Consider the following 23,698-nt stretch of genomic DNA (forward strand, 5'->3'; position numbering starts at 1 on the left):
AAAGCTTTAGCTCAAACAACCAATCACTTTAACGTCGTGCTTAGTTACAAGCACACCACACTACTAGACTTGGCCATCTAATTAGAATATAGAGCTTTTGAACTCCATTTCCCTTGCAAAAGTAACCTATATAAATTCGGCTTTACAAATTTTAAACAAAGTTTTGTGGGTATGTTGAGTGAATTTGCGGGTACAAATATACATTTCAAACGAAAACTGCTTATCAAAATATACCAGAGCAGCAATTGCTCTGCTTCTAATTTTGTTTCCAGACAACAGCTTAAAAGAGGACTGCAGAGAGCAGAGAGCAGAGAAGAAGCAAAATGGAGAAAACGAGGTACAAGAAGCTATCTGGAAGTCAAAACCTAAGACAACAGCTTGTGTTGTCTACACTCACCTTCACGCCCATTCAAATTCCCGACATACGAACCAACGAGACATGGCCTGGTCTCCGCAAGTACGAGGTATCCCTCGTCAAGTTGCTCGCTTTGGTCTGCCATGGCTGTTCTTTCGAAATCAACGACACTGGTACCCAATAGCCCTCCCCAAACACTAATTTTTTTTTCATACATTATATATATATATATATATATATGTACGTATAGTTCTGAGTGCTATTTTTGTTCAGTGTGTTTGGGTAGGCACTGGATTTAAGTTCAAGCCAGGGATAGTGATGGGTCGGTTGAAACTGGAACTCGACTGTGGTTTTGAGCGGTCTATTGGGTATTTCTTGGAGCCCTTGATTTTGCTTGGCCTCTTTGCCAAGAAACCCATTACCATTACGGTTAAAGGTAGCCACTTTTTTCACTGCTAATTCTGAACCTTGTTGCTTCATCATTGCTATGAAAACTGCATATTTGTAACTAGTTCTAAACTTCGGCACTTGGTAATGATATAGTTTTGGTAATATTAAGAATTCAGTTTGTTTGTATTTTTAGCAATCAGTTTGTTTGAACACTTACAATTTTACATTGTAGATGGGATTTTAACAATCGGTTCTAGCCAACTAATTTATTGAACACTTACAATTTTACAAACCCAACTATCTAGTTCTAGCATAGATTTAATCTAACTATCAAAGTACCAGTTATAAATAAAATAGAATAAAAAGGCCTAACCCTATTGATTATGGGTCACCAGACCATATTGCATCTGTGCATGTCGATTTGAGATTTACAAAGATGCTGCCACTGTAAGTCATTTGCATTTTGTTCTTTCAGGATTTACAAATGATTCCAAGGACCCATCTATTGATACCTTCCGGTCTACTACCTTTCCCACTTTAAAACGCTTTGGAGTTCCCTCAGAAGGATTGGAGCTGGAAATAAAGAGTCGTGGATCCGCTCCTAAAGGCGGTGGTGAAGTCGTTGGGGCAATCCCAGTTGTTCAAAGTCTGTCTGTGAGTTTTTGAGACTTATGGGTAGTCTTTTTTTCTTCATTTTTGTTGGGTTTTGTTTTATATGTTTTGCTCTACAGGGAGTAACATGGACTGATGAGGGGTTGGTTAAGAGGATTAGAGGTGTTACATTCTCAACGAGAGTGTCCGTGCAGTTTGAAAATACAATGGTACATGCAGCTCGAGGAGTCTTTCACCCCTTCCTTCCAGATGTTCACATATTTACTGACCATAGAGCTGGCCCACAAGCTGAAGAGTATGTTTTCAATCCAGATATTATTAATTTCTCTAATGTCAGGATATATTTGATGGAATTGTGAATGTGTTTTTTTTATTTAGGTTTATGCTATTTAAGTACACTTCCACTCATATAGACAACAATGACTTTATGGCAGGTCACATGGTTATGGAATGTCAATAGTTGCGGAAACAACCTCTGGCTGCTATATCTCTGCTGATACAACTATATTTCTCATGCACGAGGGGAACACATATCTGAAGTTGACTATGAGAAGAAAGAGCTGGTGCCTCCAAAGGATGTTGGTTTGAAAATTGCTTCTGTTCTGCTTGGGGAGACACCAGGTTAGTTATTTTATGTATTGTGCTCCTTCCCTACCGACTTAATTCTCGTACTTTCTCATTTTTATTGATTTTAGAACTTCACACCATAAGACAAAAATTAAGGAAGTGTGCACTAAAACAGGAAAATGATTTCTGGAAATGGATGAAATGAAGGGAAAAGTTGTCCTAGATGGAAGATTTGGCAAAATTTTAGTCTGAGGAAGACCCTTGAAATTCCTTTATGATTTTATTAAGGCATGTGCTATATATACTTTTGCTATTTCAGTAATCACTCCCATTTGATCAGATGAAGAGAACAACAATAAGGAGTTATTGATAACCTAAACTCATTTATGATCATTGTTCATGGTCTATGCCTTTCCTCTTGCTATCTATGTAAAAAATTATTGGATTGAAAATATTAAAATTGACACTTATTACTCCAGCCAAACGGATGCAACAAGATAACAAGAACCTTGAGAAAGAAATATCCAAATGAAAATGATTTTGAAATCCTAGTCAAAGTCTTCTGAATCTGTCAAATGAGGACATAGAAGAGATGCTGCTGTGAGGATACCAGCCAAATTTTTTCCATAGTAACAATCAAACATAACCACTAAAATATGAATTGTCTTTTATTGTTTATAACCACTAAAATATGAATTGTCTTTTATTGTTTATTCCATGCAGGGCAACTTGGCACACCGCACTTTCAATAAGAAATGAATTATGATTGCTATAAAAATGAAATGTTAGAGTAGAAATATATTATTTGAATATGGGTCGCCTCCTCCCTTTTTATGATTTATGTTTGTGTTCTGATAGTGAGTTTGCTGCCATTTGGGTTTGTAGGGTTTGTTTTTTCTTCTTTGTGCATTATATCCCCAAGATGTTTCAAAAGTTCAGGTCAGAAAGCTCTCTCCTTATGGGATAGATACACTCAGAAACATCAATGATTTTCTCGGAGTTAAATTTGTCATTATGCCGTGCACATCCACAAGTACTGTTCTTCTCAAGTGTGTGGGCTGTGGTTTGAGGAACCTATCTAGAAAGATTTCGTGATAGTCATAATACAAGGTATATGATTTTCTATATATCAAGCAGTATGTTTCATTATGCTAAAGTATTGTCAAAAGCCCTCCTGTGCATCAATCGTGGACGGTGGAAGATTGCAACTTCATGTCTTTATACATCTTTTGCTATGTAGTCCAATCACATAAACTCCAGTTAAGAAGTAGGAGTTTTTGCAATTTTTAACACATTAGTTCAGATTTTTTCGAATCTGTATAGAGGTTAATGTACACATGGTTTCTTGGGTGCCTATTTAGAGGTTAATGTTGAGATGTGTACTGATTTTTCATGTTTGGCAAATGTTTGGATTTAGAAGCTTAAAATGGTTGGCTAGGTGTCCATTTAATATCTAATTTTGTTTTCAAAGTTAAATGTGGTTTAATAATATTGACATGTGTACGGTGGTGCTTCAAGTGTTGAAGGAGAAAACATCGACTAGGAAGTCGAAGAGGATAATTATACATAGAGGGGCGCTTTATTCACACTCCTGTAAACTGTTTAGACATTTCCACTGGAGTGCGAACAGAGCTCCCCTTATCTATGACAATAAGGAGCTATCAACATATTGGTGGACTGGGAAACATAAATTAGGCATAAGCACCAGTTGCGAATTTCCTGAAAAAAAAATGTTTGCTAGTGCTTTGCAAAGCTCCAACACACTTGGGTTGTGAAGACATTGCCCATAAATTCGATATGACTTATACATCCTTCTCCAGAACCAGATCTGAGTCCTTATTTATAAAATCTTCAAATTCCTAATTTCTCTGTTTACAATGTCTGTTTAGGTTCCTCATCCGTAGATAGTGTCTGTTTTTGCAGTCATAAACCAACAAAAGAAGAAAAATAATCTATGGATCCTGTTTATACTCTGTATTTCTTATATATGTCACCTTTGTAGAACTTTCTTGTCCTGAACACCAAAATCAGTGACACAAGAGCACCAAAGAATGTAGCAGCAGCTAAGATTGTGAAAGACAACCGATAACAATGATTTCCAAGGCATGTCAAGTCCTTCACTTGTGATCTGGTCAAACCTCTCTTTGTTAGCTCTTTCATTGCCTCCTTATCGTAGAGCGCCCCGGTGAGCTTCACATTGAAAAGATAGGACCCTATTGGACTTGCTATTTGTCCACAATTGAATAATGTAGCAAAGTGCTTAAGACCAAAGAGCTCGGAAATGATTGCAAAAAGTAACGGCAATTGAGCCCCAAAAGAAAACCCTATGATCACTGATGCCACGTAAACTGAACCAGGGACCGGAAATGCAATGAGTAGGAGACCAACACATGATAGAACAAGAGCAAAAGTCATTACTAATGGTCTGGGAATTTTCCACCTGATCAGTAGGCTTTCGGAGATGAACCCAGAAAAGACTCTGCCAAAGTAGTTCCATATGCTAGTTAATGACACAAAAGTTTTTATTGTTTTAGTTGGATACCCCAAAGACTCACCAATTTGCCCCAAGTTGTCTACTGCTGTCAAGCTTGACCCAAGCCCGCATAATGTTGAAATGAACAAAATGAGCATGTCTGTACTTAAGAGTGCTTGTAAAATGGTATAGTCTTCTCCTCTTGGTGGTTTGTTCCATATGTCAGAAAAACAACCTGGCTCTGGTGTCTCCAATTCTTTCTCTTTCGGCTCTGCCTTTTTCACTTCGATCTCTTGTGGTTTCTCAACTTTGACCTCAGTTGGAGGATCAACAGGCTGTTTCTGGAGGTTCCAGAGGACTAGCTCTTCTCTAATGGAAATGCCAAGAGGGAGAAAGAGCAACAAAACAGCCCCAGTGGCGCTTCCAGCGTAGGCAGCATGAGAGAAATTAATATATTTCTGAAGCAGATTCATCACCATGAGAAATACTGCAAGGATAATTGAGATGTAGAGGAAATGGTAGAAGACTTTGAGCTCATTGGGTTGCCTAATAACTTTCATTGGTCGAATGGTGTATACAAAAAATATTGACACTGCAGCAGGGAGCCAGGCAATAAGAAGAATCAAGGATTTTGAATCATTTCCATACACTGCCAAGTAAATTTGTGTCAGGATAGCACCACTAAGCCCAGTAAAACCCTTTAACAGACCAAGCATAACACCTCGGCTCTCTGGGAAATTCTTGACACAAGTGACAAGAGCTCCTGTATTTGCAAAGTTTTGAGAGTTGGCTCCAATGCATATATAAATGCACATCTGCCATACTTTAGGCTTGGGAATTCTGCCAGTGACAGCCAGCCAAATCATGAAGTAGCCTACAAAATTCATGACCGCGCCAATTATGAGCACGAACCAAACTGGGGTTACTTCACCAATTAGGCCAGAGAGGACACCAACGTTTGCACCAAAATCTTTGGAGAAGCCTAGCATGTTGATTTCTGTTTGGTCATAGCCAAGAGTGGACTTGATCTCTTTGGAATAGGTACCATAGAGGTAAGTGGCACCAGCTCCAGCCATAATGAGGAAGGAGGCAAACACACTGAACCATCTTCCTGTCAGCATATGCCATGAAAACCTACCTATTTCACTGCATCCCATAGCATTACTACCAGCTTTAGAACTGCTCATTTTTGCCTTGGTCAGGCTAGGACTGTTGCAAGGGAAATTAAGCAATCTAGTGTAATTTTGGGTAGAAATTTAGAACTTTTTCTGTATTGCTTTGTTACAGATGCATTAATATGTATGAAAAGAGAGAGTGAGATGGGTTATGATAGAATTTGGGGTTCATATAGTGGAACAGATTCACACAGGGATTTTACAATTGGCAGAAATGTAAGAGACCACCGCCAGCCTCCATGAACTAGTAGAGAAGTGGAGCCACACATTGGCTACAAGTAAGGCTAGATAGGAGGTGGGTGAGTTTGTGTAAGCCGTTGTTTTTGCTTTTCTTTTAAGGCTATTTTTATCAGATTAATATAGTGAGTTTTTTAGGGAGCTATTTTTACCAGGTTGATTGACATTTGACCAATGTCTAATAAGAGACACTGGTCAAATGTCTCACACAGCTAGAGACAGCTCCCCTCACAAGGGGAACTTTACACGTGTCCCTCTCAAAGTTAGAGCGTACTCTGAAACTTCTGATATGATCTTATGTGTTTGTATTAGTATGATGATTGGAGAAGGAAACTAAACTTATCCTTCAGAACAATCTTGAAAAGGTAATAAATCTTGTTCATACACTACAAAGATATCAGGAAACAAAACAAACACTAGGGATATATAGTCAGATGTGTGAAACCAAACAACTTGAAAATGAAAATATAAAAGACAAAGAAGGAAAACTGGCATCCTCACAATGTATCTAGTACAAGTGGACTAAGCCATAATCAAACACAAGAACCGTATCATCTATGTGTTCCCGGATGGAGACTCTTGAGCTGACGTTTAAGAATTAATTGGATAGATGCATGGTAGTAAGTCAGATCCATCGGGCGTGTCAAGCGGTTCAGTTTGATGGAGGTGGGGAGAAGAATGGAATTGATGGAATAGTTGGGATTGAAGGGATTGTTGTCGGGAATGTAGGCAGTATTGGGTTGGCCGGCATTGGAGGTAGTGTCACCTTTGGGGTTGTGGGCAACGTAGGCAATGCTGGTTTTGGCAAAAAGGGACTTGGGAGCTTGGGAGTGGTTGTAGAGTTGGGTTAGTTGGCAGTGTGGGCAATGTGGCCTTGGGCAGTGTTGGTACTGAGGGCAATGGCGGCAATGTGGCAGACTTGGGCATGGTGTTGGTAATGAGGGCAATGGTGGCAATGCAGCCTTGGGCACTGTTGGTAATGATGGTAATGGCGACAATGTGGGCAATGTGGGCTTGGGCAGAGATGGAATTGTAGGCACAGTCAATGCCGGTGGTGGAGCTGCTGGGGTGTCCAAGGTGGCGAGCTGCTAGGCTCACATGGGTGTAGCTTGAGAGTGACAACACCATGGCTAAAGACAAAATGAAGAAAAGATTGGGAAAGGCCATGATTGAGTAGACTCAGTGGAGGGCAAATGTCTTTGAAATGTTTTTTGGTTATGAAGAGCAAGAGAGTCTCCATTGGGTTTTTATAGAGAAAATGTGTGGAAAAACTGCGAGGACTTGGAATTATTGGCATATGAGTTTGATGAGTTGTGGTTGTAGGAAGCATGAAAAAACTGTTGGTTGGTTGACCTCCCACCTTAACTGGTTCCAAATTCAACACCAAGTTTATTTATATATGCTGGTAGGCTAAGGCTATTGAACTAACCAAAGACTATCAAAGTATGATGATGGGACCCACGTCACCTTCTGTTGGATGCATGATTTGAAATGCTGGAAAAGTCTATTAATTCATGCCTTGAGCTAGGCTAAACTTGGAAACAAAATGAAATGAAAAGTTAAAAGAAAAAAATAACCAATGAAAAAGGGAAAATCTATGGTAGATTTTCGGACGGATCGGATTGAAATAAGGGAATTCCAATTCCATTCCAGAATTTTTTGGAATTTCAACGTCCATTACAATTCGGAAAACTTGGAAATTTCGAAAATTTAGGGACTAACATATTTCCGATTTTTTTGTGTGGAAATGTACTTGAAAAATCATTGAAAATGTTAAACATGTCTTAATGATTTGAAATGGTTAAAATTGGCTTGAAAAATCATACAGAAAAGCTCAAAAAACTATTATATACTATCACTTATGAATAGCTCGTCTATGTCTATTTGGTCATTAAGTCATATCAAATTCAACATGTAACTAGTCATTATATGTAGTCTAAAAAAAAACCCATCCTCCCACTGTCATTACACCCCACCACTGGGTCTTGTTGGGTTGTCGACCCTAATGTGGGAAGATTTCGGAGGAAAATTGGAGGCAGGTATAGAAATTCCTGAATTTTAAAAATTCCCGGTCTAGAACAAGCCATTACCAGATAAGCTAATCCCTTTTTTCCTTTTTAAAGTTTTTATAGGTATTAAAACGGGGAACATTTTTAGTGCTTTGTTTATGGTCTTCGGCAAATTTTGAATGCTTTGTTTTCTTTTTTGCGTTTTTAGTCTTTTTTTTTAGTTGGAAGTGTTTTTGGTCCTTGTTATCAGCCGTCTAAATTTTTCTTCATTTTCAAAATTGAATTTTAAAAGTTATTTTTTTTAAAAACATTTTGAACAATTTTATTTTGTGTCTTGATCATATTACCACCGCAATACTGAAAAATTAATGAATTATAATTTTGGACCTAATTACACTTAATAGTTAAAACTTGAATGAAAATTTTGAAAATTTTGAAATCATGGTAAAACTGCATGACCAAATTGTCCCCCCTCCCAAGACCTGCCCTGGAATAATGGAGGAGGTCTACCATTCCTCTGTATCCACTAGTGTCTCACTGGCGTCACTGATTCGATGGCGAAGCCCTCTCTGTCTCTGTGGCTTTTGCCTGCACTTTAAAGCTCTTATATTTTCCATCCTTAAACTTCTTATACACGTCACCTTCGTAAAACTTAGCTGTTCGCCTGGCCAAAACATAGGATGCTAGAGCTCCTAAAACCAAGACTGCCTCCACAATCATAAAAGAACCTTTGAAACATGTCGTTCCTTTGCAAACAAGGTTCCCATCGACGACTATGTTCAATCTCTTTGCCTCTAAATGGTACATGGGTTGGGTCTGCTTGTTATCAAGAAGGAACCAGCTATGCGAATTGAGTGCAATTCAGCAATGTGGCGTAGTACTTGAGACCAAAGATTTCAGAAGTGATCATGCAGAGCAGCGTCACCTGTGCGCCGTAGGAGAACCCGATGATCACCGTGGCCATGTAGATGCCATTTTCGGATGGAAATGCTATGAGAAGGACCCCGAGGCAGGCCAGAAGCAGAGCAAAAACATTCATAAGAGGCCTAGGAGTTCCGAGACAATACACCCTCCCAAAATAGTTCCATATGTTTATTAGTAACTTGATGTTTCCCATTGTATTAAATGGAAGGTCGTTTGAAACCACGATTTCTGACAGGTTGCCTGTGGCTGTGGTGCTTGATCCAAATCCAGTTAGTGATATTATATATGAATATGAGCAACATGTCGACGTTGAAGATGGCTTGCAAGATGGTGTGGTCCTTTCCTCTGCGTGGTTTGTTCACGATGTTTGAGGTTGAGAGACACGACGCACCCTTTGCCAGTCTAATTTTTTGCATCAAGATATCCTGTTGCGATTGACCTGCATCTGGTAGTATCTGGTAGTACTACCCATGTTTATCGCAACAGGATGGTTATCAGGCTGTTGCTTGAGGCTCAAGATAAACCTCTCTTCTCGGATGGCAATCAAGAGAGGCAGTGCCAACAGAAACAAAATTACAATGCCGCTTCCGACATAGCCTATTCTTGGGAAGGTGAAGAATCTTTCACAGTGTTACAATCATGAGAAACACTGCAAGAGACAATGACACATAGAATATATGGAAAAAGACTCTGAGCTCATTGGGCTGCCTTTGAAACTCCATTGGCCTGATTGTGAAGGAGACTGCCAATACTATTGCAGCTGGGAACCACGCAATTAAAAAAAGGATATGCCTTACGGATTGATCTCCATAGAAGGCCAATGCAAGCTGTGTGATTATAGCTCCACTGAGACCAATCAAACCTTTCAACAGACCGATAACAATGCCACTCTTTTCTGGTAAGTTTTTGACACAAGTGACTAGAGCTGATGTGTGTGTAAAGTTCTGTGCATTGTTGTCAACAAATACACAAGCACATATCTGCCAAAGCTGAAGCCTAATTGATCTCCTAGTAACTTCATGCAAAAGGTAGTAGCTGCTAAAGTTCATCACTGCCCTAACCATGAGCAAAAACCAAGATGGTGTTACCTCTGCAATTAGGCCTGCAAAAATTCCCAAGGTTGGCACTAAGACGTTTATAAGTTTTTAAAACGTCGATTACGCTTTGATCAACTTTAAGAGAAACTTTGAGCTCTCTGGTGTACATGTCAAACAAATGAGTTGCACCAGTGCCTGCCATGATCCATGAACAGGCAAAAACTGTGAACCATCTGCCTCTGACCACATGTGTGATGAATTTGAATTTTTCATCACCACCTCCACCAAATTGAGACATATCGATCCACCCTTTTTCTTTTTTCGAACTTTCTTGTTAGAGGTAATTGAGAAAAGAGAGAGAGAGAGATGCAATGGGGAGTAGTTTGATTTGAATATGTATTTATATTGCATGGGTATAAAAGAAAACCAGGAAGAGTTCTAGAACAATTGGTTAAAAGCATGCTCCAAATTAGAAACTGGTTTTCTGTTTCACACAAGTCAGCAGAAACATTGACTTTGTATTTTTTCACGTAGTTTTCAAGTGAAACTTGTAGCTCTCTGGCAGCCATGGAAAAGATCAGAAATAAATTGGGTTTTCGTCATAGTGTAGTGCTAGACAGTGTTGGGTCCTCTGGTGGTTTATGTTTGTTATGGATTGAGGAGGTTGAAGTGTGTGCTCTGTCCTTCAGTGCACACCATATTGATACTGAGGTACAGATAGTGGGGGGGCAAGACAAATGGAGACTGACAGGGTTCTATGGTCATCCGGTCACCTCCAAGAGATATAAATCCTGGGATCTACTGGGCCGACTGAGTAACGCTAGCTCCCTCCCGTGGGTATGTTTAGGCGATTTCAATGAAAGTATTGGTAGCCCAGGAAAAAATTGGGGGAGCGGTACGAAATGAGCGACAGATGCAACTTTTCCGGCAAGCTGTTGACTAATGTGGGTTCAAGGATCTAGGGTTCACAGGCCCCAGGTTTACTTGGTGGCGCAATTGTCCCCAAGATATAAGAGTTTGCTTGGACCGTGTTTTAGCAACCTGGGAATGGTGCGAAATGTTTCCACAAGCCACAGTAACCCATTTGAATCCCTCCAAGTCTGATCACTTGCCTCTTCTTTTATCCGTTGGGTTAAGTATGCCTCGGAAGTCTCATAGAAAGCGCCATTTTCGATTTGAAGAGTCTTAGTCAAAACATGCAGATTGTGTTAGCGTAGTCAAGGAAGGATTGTAACAACCAGGTCCTTAATTAATATTTAATTACTAATTTATTCCATTAAAAGACCATTATATCCCTAGAATATTTTATTAGTTTAAAAGTTGACTTTTTGACCGGGAAGGAATTTGGGAATTTCAGTTATACCGTTGTGTAGAGCGCAACGAAACGAGTCCGTAGACATGTAGTGGACTCAAATCGGAGTTGTAATAAAGGAGTTACGATTAAAAGAAGTTTGGTGGTATAACCGTAAATAATTCGAAGTTCAGATTTTATAAACCTAGAATTCTGCATTTCGGGAGGCTGGAGCAGTGACTTTGGGAGCTGTTTTCTCTTAGCTCCGACCACCGATTCAAGCAACACCAGTGCCAAACGAACCACCAAACTTCCCTCTTTCAGCCCCAGCCCTTCATCGCCTCGATCCGCGTCATAGTCGCGGAATCGCCACAAACAGCGGTCTGGACAATTTTTGATGAACTTCCAACCTTTCGTTCTCCGTCGTCCGGCCACCAAATCGGACGAGTGAGGTATGGTTTTCTAGCTATTTTTCATGCTCTAGCTTCTGGTTGGGCAGGATTTCAGAAATTTCAAGCGTAGATAGCTCGATTTACGAGTTAGGTTTCAGCCGGTTTTGATAGCATAGTTTCGGCCACTTTTAGGGGTATGTCCAAGAACAAAAGTTGTTCCAAATAGGGTGTTTTACCTAAGTTAGGAGTTTGGGCTGGCGGTTCGGAGTTTTTCCAGTCGCCGGAAATTGATTAAGCCACCCACGTACTGCCGGCTAGTGTGGCGGCGCGTGGACAAGATTGGTGGAGAACACATTTAGTTTTAGAATGATCATTGTGTCGTCACGAGTGCGTAGGATTTCGCGGATCTCAATTTGGTTAACATTTGAACCCCTAACGGATCTCGCATCTTGTGTAATTTCCGGATTCAATAGTTTTGCACTGTTGGATCGTAACCATTTTCAGATAGGTTAATCTAAACATTTTCGGATCATACATGAGTTGATGATCGTAAAGCGGAGTCCCTGGATACTCCAGAATGTCAGCCCTAGAGTGAGGTTTACATGAAACAAACTAGTTGCGGATCGAGAGCAGAGGAAAGAACTACGTGTGGCTTGATCCCTCAGAAGGGTACGTAGGCAGCCTACAACTTTAAGGTGCAACCACGAGTTAGGGCCTTAGAGTTTGAGTTATTATTTTCAGGGTATTTTGGTCACTTATCACCCACACCCACCAAATGTCAATTTTAAACAGGATTCGCCCTGAATTTCAAAGTGGAATTTGAGTCGGGTTGTTTCAAGGATGGTCACGTGGCTCTGGTAGGGATGCTCCGGAAGTAGTCTTTGAGAAAATTAAGTCTACTCGATTAAAACTTCTCTCATGGAGTCGTGAGCAGTATGGAAATATTCCGAGTGAGATATAGAAGACTATAGCACAGCTAGGTGTGCTATTGGATAGCCCATGCTCCCCACAAATTATGGAAGACCGAAAAAGATTGACGGCACGCCTGGATTCCCTTTTGGCAAAGGACGAACTCTTTTGGCGCCAATACTCACGCGCCATCTGGTTATCCACTCGTGACCGTAATTCCAAATTCTTTCATCACAAAGCTTCCTCCCGATGCAAAAAGAATACACTTCATGGGCTGTTTGATAGTGACGGTCGCTGGCAGGATTCTGAGACAGGTTTGGAAAATACTGTGATTAACTACTTTCAATCACTTTTCCAGTCTTCTGGCAGTAATGACTTCGGCTCCCTTGGTGACTTAGTGGCTAATTGGGTGTCTCTCGAGATGAACCAAATTTTGTTGTGCAAGTTTACGGCTAAGGAAATGAAACGAGCCCTCTTTCAGATGCATCCCTCCAAGGCGCCGTGCCCGGATGGGATGTCCCTTTTCTTTTTCTAGAAGTATTGGGATGTTGTGGGTGATGCGGTGACTGCAGCGGTTTTAGAGTTCTTGCGGACTGGTAAACTTATGGCTAAGCTCAATTTTACACATGTTGCCTTGATTCCGAAAGTTAAGGACCTAAAACATATGACACAGCTCCGTCCTATCAGCTTGTGTAATGTGATTTATAAGATTGGGGCTAAGGTGTTAGCCAAACGTCTAAAGGTGATTTTGAATAAGGTGATCGGTCCTCATCAAAGTGCTTTTGTTCCGGTCGTATGATTTCTGATAACTCGATTGTTGCCTTTGAGGTACTCCATCATATGCATAACCGCACTCATGGTAAATTGGGTTTCAAGCCTTGAAGTTGGACATGAGTAAGGTGTATGACAGGGTGGAGTGGGTTTTCTTGAAACTGTTATGCATAGTATGGGGATTGATCTGAAGTGGATTCAGCTTATTATGGCATGTGTTATTTCTGTGACGTATTCTTTTCTCATTAATAGGTCACCTGTTGGTTTTCTCTCCCCACAACGTGGCCTCCAACAGGGAGACCCGTTGTCCCCCTATTTATTTTTACTTTATGCAGAGGTCTTCTCTGGATTGATTGTGCATGCAGAGCAGCAGGGCCTTCTCCATGGCGTAGGGGAGCTCCGTCGGTATCCCACTTGTTTTTCACTGATGATAGCTTCCTTTTCACAAGAGCAAATCCGGATGAGTGCCAGCACCTTAGTCATATATTCCAGACATATGAGATAGCCTCTGGACAGCAAATTAACCTCCAAAAAAGCTGCGTCTCTTTTAGCAGCAATTGGACCTGCCTCGCCAATTGGAGCTGGCTCAAATTCTTGGAGTTCAGAGGGTGGAAAAACATGAAAAATATATTCGTATACCCATTTTCATCGGTCAATCCCGCAAACTTTGCTTCACTCCTCTTAAAGAACGTGTATGGAAGAAGGTCCAAGGCTGGAGAGAAAAACTGCTCAGTTTTGCTGGGAAGGAAATTCTTTTGAAAGTGGTGGCTCAGGCTATTCCCATTTTCCAGATGAGTTGCTTCCTCGTTCCTAGATCATTGTGTGATGAAATACAGCAGGTTATGGCCCGGTACTGGTGAGGGGCAAATGAAGACAAGCGGAAGATTTACTGGGTGAGTTGGCAGCGCTTGTGTAAACCTAAACATGAAGGCGAGTTAGGATTCCGTAATCTATATGCTTTCAATTTGGCTTTACTAGCTAAACAGGTGGCGAATTTATCATCAGCCCAACTCCCTTTTGGCCTGTGTTCTGAAAGCAAGATATCACAGGCATTGTTCCATTTTGGAAGCTACTGAAGGTCATGCCCCATCATATATTTGGAGAAGTTTATGTGAATCACGGATTGTTGTAACTAGAGGTTCCCGATGACAGATTGGTGACGGTAAGTCAGTAAAAGTTTGGGGAGATCGGTGGATCCCTAAGCCCACCTCTTTCCAGATTTCATCACCGGAGGTCATTGGACATGCGAATGCTTTGGTGTGTGAGCTCATTTATCCAATCATGCACCAATGGCGAGAGGACCTGGTCCATGCGTGGTTTGGTGCTCAGGAGGCTTCCTGCATTATGACCATCCCGATTAGCTTCAGAGGCCGGCGGATCGACTCATGTGGCACTATGAAAAAAAGGGCGATTTGACTGTGCGCAGTGCCTATGAGGTAGCCTGCCAATCTCTCTTTGAGGAGACATGGGAGGGTACTTCAAATCGTTATTTGTTTTATGGTGTTTCCACTAAAGCATGGTCCAGGCTCTGGCAGGTTCGTGTTCTTCCCAAGGTTAAGGTGCTCGTCTAGCGTACGTTCCTTAATATCCTTTCGACCAAAGAACATTTGTTCAGCAAGGGTATCCAAGGGGATAGCGGTGAGTGTGTCATGTGAGGCGCTCGGGCGGAGACATTTCATCACTTTTTTTGAGTCTCAGCTTTAATTTGGCAAAATAGCCCTTTGCAGGGTGACTGGCGTGATCGTGATACACGGGACCTTATTGGATGGCTAGAACAGATTCTATTGAGTGGGGATTGTCATAAAATAGAGCTTCTGTTTATGATCCTGTGGAACCTCTGGAATGAGCGCAACAATGTTCTCTGGACAGCCAAACGTCGAAGCCCCTATGAAGTTGTGGATGGTGCTGTGCGATTGTTGTATGAATTCAAAGAGTATCAGGCTCCCCTGTCGGTGTCTAATTCGCGAGCTAAGGCGAAATGGCAAAAACCCCCTCTGGATGCCATTAAGATCAATGTTGATGGGGCTTTTTAGGTGCACACTGGCATTGGGGGTGGGCGGATCATTGCTCGTGACTCTGCAGGATGCTTTGTAGCTGCACGTGCATGCAAGTTCAGCCATGTTGCTTCTCCAGAACATGCGGAAACTCTCGCTCTCCGTGAGGCCCTACTCTTTGCCCAAGACTTTGTTCCGGTTCCTAAGATGATTGAGATTGATGCGCGAGGCGTGCTACAGTCTATTCAAGATACAATGGAGGATAGATCCCAGCTCAGCTGTTTGTTTTCCGATTGCAAGTTTTTACTTTCCCAGTTAGAGAATGTTTCCATTCAATTTGATTATAGAGAAACTAACCAAGCGGCGCACCGCTTAGCTAGGTTGGCACTCACTCTACCAGAAACAACATCGTGGCTTCAGGACCCTCCTGATGCTGTGTGTGATGTTTTGGTAAGATAGATTTGTTTTTAAATCTTTACTGAAAACTCAAATTTAAAATAGGTTTCATGTGAGATAGATTTGTCCTAGTATTATTAACTAAATTACATTATATGCCACCTACCTTGATATTTTATTTATAATTTATTTTCAAGCATGTCCTTAACTATCTTAATTATAATTAATACTCCCTCTTAATAGCATATCAATCACTCCATTTATTTTGGTTGGCATTCTATCTACACATGGCCAATCCCTAAAATTTCAAACAAACAAAAAATCCCTAAATTACATATCCAATAAATAATGTACCTATAAAAAATATAAATATGTATATAATATAGGTACTTTATTTACAAATTTTAAAAAAAAGGATCCATTATTTTGTAATTGAAATTTATGTAAATTTATTTATAAATTAAAAATAGGTACATTAGTTATAAATTAAAAATAAGGTGTTTTTGTGTGCTAGAAAATAGGTATGTTGTGTAATTGAAATTTCTGCACATTTTTCATAAATTAAAAATAGGTACATTCTTTATTTTTAAAAATAGGTATATTATTCATTAAAAAAAATGGTGGAAAAAATAGGTACAAATAATAGGTACATTATTTTATTCTAAAACATGATAGGTATATTAAATGTTTCTTCATAAATTCAACAGGCCCTAACACATGACTTTTTTAGATACTGAATATTATTTTTTTTAAAAGAGAAAAAGCTTACCCTAAAAATTCCTAAATTTAAGCCAATTTAAAACACCATTTTCCTATCTAAAAAAAAACACCAGTTGAATATTACTGACATTGAATTACAACAAATATGTTCAAAGTATATTCAGCACAATCAATGGATAAAACAACAATTGCAAATACGTAGGGGTATATGAAAATTACAATAAATCATATCGTAAGCTTGATAAGGTGGATCCCAGTTCACTTATAAAAAATGGGTTAGTAATAGAAACAAAAGTAATGGATTGTAGTTAAGGACAATTTAATTTGGAGGAAGTCAAATTTACTATAAATCTATTATGGGAGGTCAAAGAAAAGCTTCGAAAAAACAAGAATATCAACAATGGAGGATGGGAGTGTGATCTAACTTAGGGTTCTTAGCTGCTATAAAGGGAAGGAGAAAGGGCAGAGGCTGAAAGAAATAACTGAAAAGGGTTAAGCTTCTCCTTAATTTCACTAACATTATGCTGAATTTCACTCAAAATTTAGAAGAGTGAGAGAGAGAAACACATGTCATTTGCGAATTCACACGACACAACACAATCCATTAGCTTAACGAACACCCATTTTCAACATGACCCATTAAGCCCTGACCCAAATACTGAATTTTGTGCATGAATTCATGTCGTGTTAACGGTTGTAACAATATTGTCAAGTATAGTTTTATCTCAAAAACAAACAACTAGTTGGACTTTATTTTTCATTTCTTTAGCAATATTTTGTGGGCCGGGTAGAATGACCCGACCTGCCTAGCCCAAACAGAAAACAGAACACCCAGGCCTTGGGGTGCTATTAGCCGCGCCCTTTTCAAAGCAGAGCCACGAAACATTGGCGCTTTTCATTTTCTGAAATTTGAGAACCAGAAAAGAAGTGACGAGAGAGACTGAGACACAGATGATGGACATGGATAACTTCCTGGACTTTGAGTCAGAAGACCCACTCCTAAATCGTCCTGCTGTTACTAAGAAAAGGTTGGTTTTCTTCTTTTCATTTGGTTTTTTAGCTTATTTCTAATCTGGGTATTTAGGGTTTACCTTTTGTCACAGTTTTACGTTAATTGGATACTTTCGTTTTCATGGTTTTCCACTGTATTTTTTTTTTCTTTTTTCAACATGTTGCTGTTCACATTTATCATAAATTCTAGGATTTAAGTGACAGCAATGAAAACCCAATAATTTATTGAAAATGATGTGTTTGCATTTTATATCGAAGCAGAGCTTACTTAACTTATAGTAAGTGTATGATTATCACCAGTAATTGATGAGAATGGCAGTTTCTTTTGTGTAATATCTCCCTTTGGTGCTAATTTAGGAAGAAGGCTATTGGGTTGGATGACCTTTTGACTGATTTCTACAAGGAAGAAGACAAGCTTATTGAAAAGAAATCTAAGCATGCAAAACCACGAAGGAACAATGATTCAGATGAGGAAGATAATCATATAGAGGCTGCGCTCTGTGACATTGTCGATAAATGTGAAAACGAGGCATATTAACACATCTATTTCTTTCTAGTCTTTTCTGGTGTTGTGTATACCAAGTTTCTTCCTTTTAAATTGAAAACATAAACTGTTTGATGCAGATGAGAGAAATAAGCGGTAAGGAGGACAGCTTTGTGTGGGGCATATGCGCTTTTGGAGACCAGGTTTTTCTTTTTGGGATAAGAAACAAACTTTCATTGAAGGAAAAAAATAGTGAAAAGAAGAGAGGACATAAGACTTGACTATAGGCCATAGGGCACCTTGTCCTCTATTTGTGATCTTTCTTTTGTTCCAAAGACCGGGTGTTCAATGATTACATAAAACCTCTACATTGTCTCAACTGATGCTTGGTTATTGTTATGTAGATTTTAATAGGAGTTGATCTTTAAATATCTAGTAGGGTCTTAATTTTCGTTTGACTTTGTGATTACAGAAAACCCCACCTCCTCTATCTTTTCCGGAGATTAAAAGTTGCACACTCTTGCAGTCTTTCATTAATGATGAGCTCAACTCTGTGATTGATATCTCTACAGAAAATGGTTAGTTATAATGCTTGGCTTTCTAGTTATCAGTAGTCATAAATTATTGGCATGCATTTTTTTTTTTTGCATCAAGATGAGTTTCCTCTTGTGCATATTATGGCCTGTACAGCAACGTGGCCTTGCAAAGTATATATTTAGTTGTTGATGTTTTGCAGGAGACACCTTCCTTGAAGGATTACTAGTAAATGGCTGGCTTTCAAAGTTGGTTTTCGCCAGTCGTCATCTAGAAAAATCAGTGGCCACATGGACCTTTAATTTGAGTGAGTTTATTTGTCACCCCTAGCCTGTCCTTTTAATCCTCATGAAATTTCTTGTGATGTGTTTACTGCTTTGTTTTTCAGTGCTATATTCACCCAAAGAAGATTTGAGGGCATCTGCATGTGACTTCTGGTGTGCTATTCTCTCATTTGAAAGTGAGGTGAGCTTGGTCTTTGCTTTTTTGGCTTGGAGACAAGTTTGATTGGATAATATGTCAAGGGAGTAATTCTGGTATTAATTTTAACCAGGTTGACTTACAGCCTATCAAAATTGATTGGTTTCCTAGCTATTCTGAGTTAAAAATAGCTCTTGAAAGCTATGGTTTTCTATTCAAATTTTCATCTAACACAGATTCTGCTCATTCCAGTAAGTTTCTTACCTTCATACCAGTTTTCATGCATAATTCAGGGTAGATGTAATTTTTTCATGAACAGGAGAAATATACATCCTTTATTCTGTTGTAAACTATGTGTTGATACTTGATAGTATATCCTTAATCATGTATAAGTGCAGTAATTCAAGAGAATTTTATTCTGTTGATGCATTTTGGAAGGATTTTCTGGGTTGCCTTGATCTTGATGCTATTGCCACATATTACTTGGTATATACCAACACCTGTCCAACCTTGGAATAGAAATGGACCCAATTCATTTGGCCTACCCTACCAGTCAAGAAACAAAGTTTTAGTGTTCAAAGGGTTTTGTTCTTCAAATCTGACAAATGCTATACTCCAATATGTTTTAGGATGGTTTTTTCGGGTGTTAATAGATCAGTCGTGATTTTCAGATTTTCTATTTTCCCATTTTTTTTCCTAGTTTTTCTCATGCAATATACCAAATGTCATGTAGAACTTTCACGGTTTTGCATGTTTCAGTTATTAATCTTCTCATAATACTTTTTTATTTTGCCTTCTAGATTCTGCTTCTCGAGGTCCAGCTCAGAATATTAGAGCTTGGCTTAAACTTGCAACTGCTTCTTGTCAAATGAGGTAAATAACAATTGGAAATACTAGTTTGACGACACATAAGACTGCCATTTACTTTTCTCCTATGGATCGAACAGTTGATTTATAGGTTGGTGTCTGTAATTGTTTCTAGCTTATTGCTTATTGTTACTGTCATTGTCTCGTTAGTATGGGCTGCTTATTGGGCATATAGCCTATATATAAATCCATTTATTCCTTTCATTTTTATAGCTGATATAAGTTGATAATTAGGCATTCAGATTAATGGCTGATTAGTTGTCAATTTGCCTAGTTTGGGGTAGAGGTGGTTCAACTCAGTTATGGTATAATTTATCAGCAATTTATGTCTTGAATCCTACATAAATCAGTGTACAGTTTTAATTGGATATGCAATACAGTGATCTTCTTCGTTTCTAAATTTTTCTTTCAACAGGACCATATTACAGCATGACAGATATATTAATGATGCAAATGGTTATAAATAATTTGGAAATATGTTTGATTTTTATTGATTTCAGTGGGTTGTTGTGGTGCTTTTATTTGCAGAAACAAAAGGGCTATGTACTTGACCTCAGAAGCCGAAGAGTTGATTGAAGTCATTATTTGTCTATTTTCTGACCGCCAACTTCAAGGTCTTCTTGTGCTTTTGCATGAATGCATGCAGTCAGCTATCAGTTACTTCACTAACGAAGAATGGGAATCTAGCTGTGAGAAGATAGCAAAATCTCTTGCTTGCAGGTTATTGACTCTACTTGTTGTTTGGTTTCAATCCACATGTATGCAGTTGGATTGGAGTTTTTGCTAATTGGAATGGGGATCACTCTTTCGTCTATGTCGAGCAGAGTTTTTGATCAATTAGTGAATTTGAACTTTTATGCACCATTTGTCAGGGATCAGTTAATATTTATTGCATCTACCCTCATTATCATATATTGTAAACTTTGCTGATGATATGCCTTTTATTTTCTGTTGTAGTAAGGACAAAATTCATTATGGACATAAGTACTTGGGACTATATTTTCGCTGAAATCACTGTAATAGGAATTTTCTAGAAATGGAAAGTATCATAATGTAGGGTTTTGTTCAGACAGATAGAGAATATGCATAAGATAAATCGTCATGCTCATATTCCATTGGTTGGTTACTGTGGATATCTGGATTATCATAGGAAGGCAAATTGGAAGAATTGAAAACAAGAAATTTAAAGAGGTAGTCAACTGTTATATTAGTACTTTCTGAGATCCTTATGCCATTTAATTCTGTATATCATTCTTGGTGATGGTTAAAAAACAGAAAAGTAAGACTGAAAAAAACTGATTTTATTGCCTAAATATTGTTGTTGTCTTTTTCTGTTTACCTTTACAATTCCTCTCCCTTATTATTGTTGATTTTGTGATATGCAGAGTACCTAAGGACTTGAACTGCCTAAGAATTGTGGAATGCATTTCGGTAGTCAATACTCGCTGTAAGCTGTTTAGAAGTACAGTTGCCCGTCAAATCCTTCTTAGTTATTTTGATCATAAGGTACTGAACCTGATTACAAGTTTGTTGAATATAGTACTAATTATGCTTTTATTCTAAGTTTTATCAAACAACTGTCCCTGCAAACTAAGTTAAGCTGTTAATGGGAAAGAAAGAGGCAGTCTCTATGCAATCCAATAAGATTTGAATTTTAATATCATATGCTGGTAATAAACAGATTTTGGAATCATTAATTAATCTCTCTTCTTTTTATTGTTTATTCTTTTTAAGCACTTATTTTTGTTGATATAATATCAGCCAGATTTGGAAGTGTTATGGTCATGTCCTACCCTTCTATTTTTTAATCTCATACTGATAGTAGGTTTTTTGTTCTATTTTTATTTTCTTTTCAAGACATTCATGGTGACTTGAACTATACATGATAACTTATGATTATTACTGATTGTTCATTGAGTGAATTTGTGTTGCTTATTCGCTAAATGTTTTTCTCTTTAACCACAAAAGACATTGTTGTTAGTTTGAAATGTCTGTCTAGATGATCCTTTACACAACAAATTGCATAAACTGATTTGACACTGCTGCTTGACATCACACTTCACCTCAGGCCCCTTCTGAAGAAGAGATCCTAAAACTGCTTATCCCAATCAATGTCAAAGACAAAAGCTGTGATTTTTTCAAGATGTACATACACTTGGTGTTGACAGAGAATTGGCTCTTGTCTAATCAACTTTTAGAAGACAAGCCAGTCTTGAAGGCAACGTGGCGCCTCTACTTAAGAAACTGTTCTTGCATGATAGCCAGCACAGACTTGCGGTGTTTTGCATCTAAGGTGTGGAATCAAACTTAATCATCTCTTCCTTACACCTTGGTGAGTATATTAAAAGTATTTTCCGCTTTGCAGGTCCGCAACAAGGCATCATATCTTCTGCAAGGCACTGTCAGCTAATTCAGGTTGCCAAGTTGAAATCATGTATATTATGGAACATACGAGTAGGAAAGAATCAGGAAGAAAGTGCCCTGATACATTATGAATTGCTAACAACTGGAGTTGTATTTAGTCAGGATCCTGAAGCAGGACGTTTTGAAGCATATTGGGGGGGTGGGGGGGGCTTGCCTCTAGTGGTTTTTGTAAAGGGAATGTTCGTTTGGTTTTCTTTGCTTCTTTCCTCCCTCACTAAGTTTCTCTGTAATGGATATATTGGTAATGTATTATGTAATTGGAGACAAATGCAGGGCAACAATGGCTTCTTCCCTACCTAGTTTAAAATTGCTTTTGAATTTTCTTTTAAACCCCTAAATTAGAGAGGAAAAATGTCATTCAATTTTAATTGGGTTAGTTTTAAAAGATATGAGACTAAATACAAATGCCTTTCGGCCTTAATCAAGATTTCATTAAGTTTTAGTAGGGATGTCTCTCAAGAGATGTGAAAAATGAGAGTCCAAGTGATGGTATAGCTTATTTTATTTTATTTTTCTTCTTGAAAATATGGCAGCCATCACCTCATCTATTAAAATTAAAATGAGACACTGGACATGATGGCACAGTGTGGTCCAAAATGATAGTTAGAAAGAACAAGCACTACGGAAGGAAGAGTGTGGTCCCAATATGATAATTAGAAATGGAACGGCTTATATATGCTAAAGCATTAGCAACAAAGTCAGTCTCTCTAAAAATATGTCGAATTGTACATCATCAAAACAATGAAAAATGAATTTAATGTCTCAAAGGATCATTTGAACTTGCCAAGAGGTCGAACAAGACCGTAATAAGCAAGTAATTAAGAGTTTTAGAATAGAAGTGTTTACTCACATGTCAAACTAGATCTCATAAGTTGCAATAGTGCAAATTAATCCTTAGACTTGAGACATCATAGTTGTTTTGTGGCTGTGTTGTTTGTCTTTGAAGGCACTATACAATAATGTTTTAGAAGACACAACCAAAATGTATTTTATCAGGACTCTCAATAAAGTCATTAAGGTAAATGAATGTACAACAAAGAATCTTTACTCTCAGTGAAGAGAGAAAATACCCCTAAGATATGATTGATCAAATCTTTGCGCAAAGTAGTGGATAAGATTTTGTTAGGGCCTTTTTCCATCGGAAGGCTCATCCTAGTTTGTTGATTCTTGGATCGCCATAAAGCGGTGAATCAAGCATGAGTTGCCCCTTTTTCAGAGTTAGCGAGAACTAGGCCCAAAGTATCCTGAGGGAGAAGCAAGTCCCAAGGGAGTACTTTGTTATTCTTCCAGCGGCTGCGTGTTTTGTGCTGATGTTTCCGGTAGCTCGACAAAGAGTTAAAGATGGTGCATTGATGTTGCATAGGCTTGACATGAGGGTTTGCTTTGGTGAATCAGATACTACTAGGCTTGCATGAGAGGCTTGTGGCTAAGATAAAGTGAGCATAAAGAAAGGACTAAGGCTTGAGATTTTGGGTGTTTTCGGCAGCTAGACGAAGAGCTTGTGATGTCTACGTTCTCTTACCAAAAAAGTAATGACTGTGGTTTCAACTTAGCTTGAGAGGATAGGTGTTTCAGATACAGGATGGAGCTTTTTGAGAGAGAGAGAGAGAGAGAGAGAGAGATGGGGACGAATGGATGAGTGGCTTGAGTAGATTTCCGGCACCTTGACGAAAGCTTCGTCAGGCTCTTGAGTGTTTTGCCAGAAG

General features: G+C 38.9%; 2 protein-coding genes and 1 pseudogene across 3 annotated transcripts in view; 2 read left to right on the forward strand and 1 right to left on the reverse strand.

Moving 5' to 3' along the window:
- Positions 1-195: 195 nt before the first annotated feature.
- Positions 196-23,698, forward strand: part of LOC103327340 (putative RNA 3'-terminal phosphate cyclase-like protein) — an 88,934-nt pseudogene continuing 65,431 nt past the window's right edge. The window contains exons 1-7 of the transcript XR_016125494.1: positions 196-528; positions 642-791; positions 1,221-1,399; positions 1,477-1,652; positions 1,792-1,978; positions 2,505-2,524; positions 2,810-3,034. The product of XR_016125494.1 is annotated as a putative RNA 3'-terminal phosphate cyclase-like protein (transcript). The remainder of the gene's footprint in view (positions 529-641; positions 792-1,220; positions 1,400-1,476; positions 1,653-1,791; positions 1,979-2,504; positions 2,525-2,809; positions 3,035-23,698) is intronic.
- LOC103326077 (protein NUCLEAR FUSION DEFECTIVE 4-like) lies at positions 3,890-5,584 on the reverse strand. Its single transcript, XM_008228291.3, has one exon. It carries the CDS (start codon positions 5,582-5,584, stop codon positions 3,890-3,892), a length of 1,695 nt encoding a protein of 564 aa, XP_008226513.3.
- On the forward strand, positions 17,122-22,322 carry LOC103326090 (actin protein 2/3 complex subunit-like protein). The gene is made up of 12 exons (XM_008228300.3): positions 17,122-17,280; positions 17,621-17,792; positions 17,888-17,950; positions 18,220-18,325; positions 18,484-18,588; positions 18,670-18,746; positions 18,835-18,952; positions 19,502-19,574; positions 20,097-20,288; positions 20,954-21,074; positions 21,637-21,861; positions 21,934-22,322. Exons 1-12 carry the CDS (start codon positions 17,204-17,206, stop codon positions 21,976-21,978), a joined length of 1,374 nt encoding a protein of 457 aa, XP_008226522.2. The 5' UTR covers positions 17,122-17,203; the 3' UTR covers positions 21,979-22,322.

The sequence above is a fragment of the Prunus mume genome, linkage group LG1, assembly GCF_029339155.1.
Source record: "Prunus mume cultivar Tortuosa linkage group LG1, ASM2933915v1, whole genome shotgun sequence".
Taxonomy (NCBI): domain Eukaryota; kingdom Viridiplantae; phylum Streptophyta; class Magnoliopsida; order Rosales; family Rosaceae; genus Prunus; species Prunus mume.

Excerpts from the sequence above, each read along its gene's own strand:
- LOC103326077 (XM_008228291.3), bottom strand. The coding sequence starts at position 5,584 with ATGAGCAGTTCTAAAGCTGGTAGTAATGCTATGGGATGCAGTGAAATA.
- LOC103326090 (XM_008228300.3), top strand. The coding sequence starts at position 17,204 with ATGATGGACATGGATAACTTCCTGGACTTTGAGTCAGAAGACCCACTC. Across the intron at positions 17,281-17,620 it reads CCTGCTGTTACTAAGAAAAG|GAAGAAGGCTATTGGGTTGG; the intron begins GTTGGTTTTCTT and ends GTGCTAATTTAG. Across the intron at positions 20,289-20,953 it reads GCAAAATCTCTTGCTTGCAG|AGTACCTAAGGACTTGAACT; the intron begins GTTATTGACTCT and ends TGTGATATGCAG.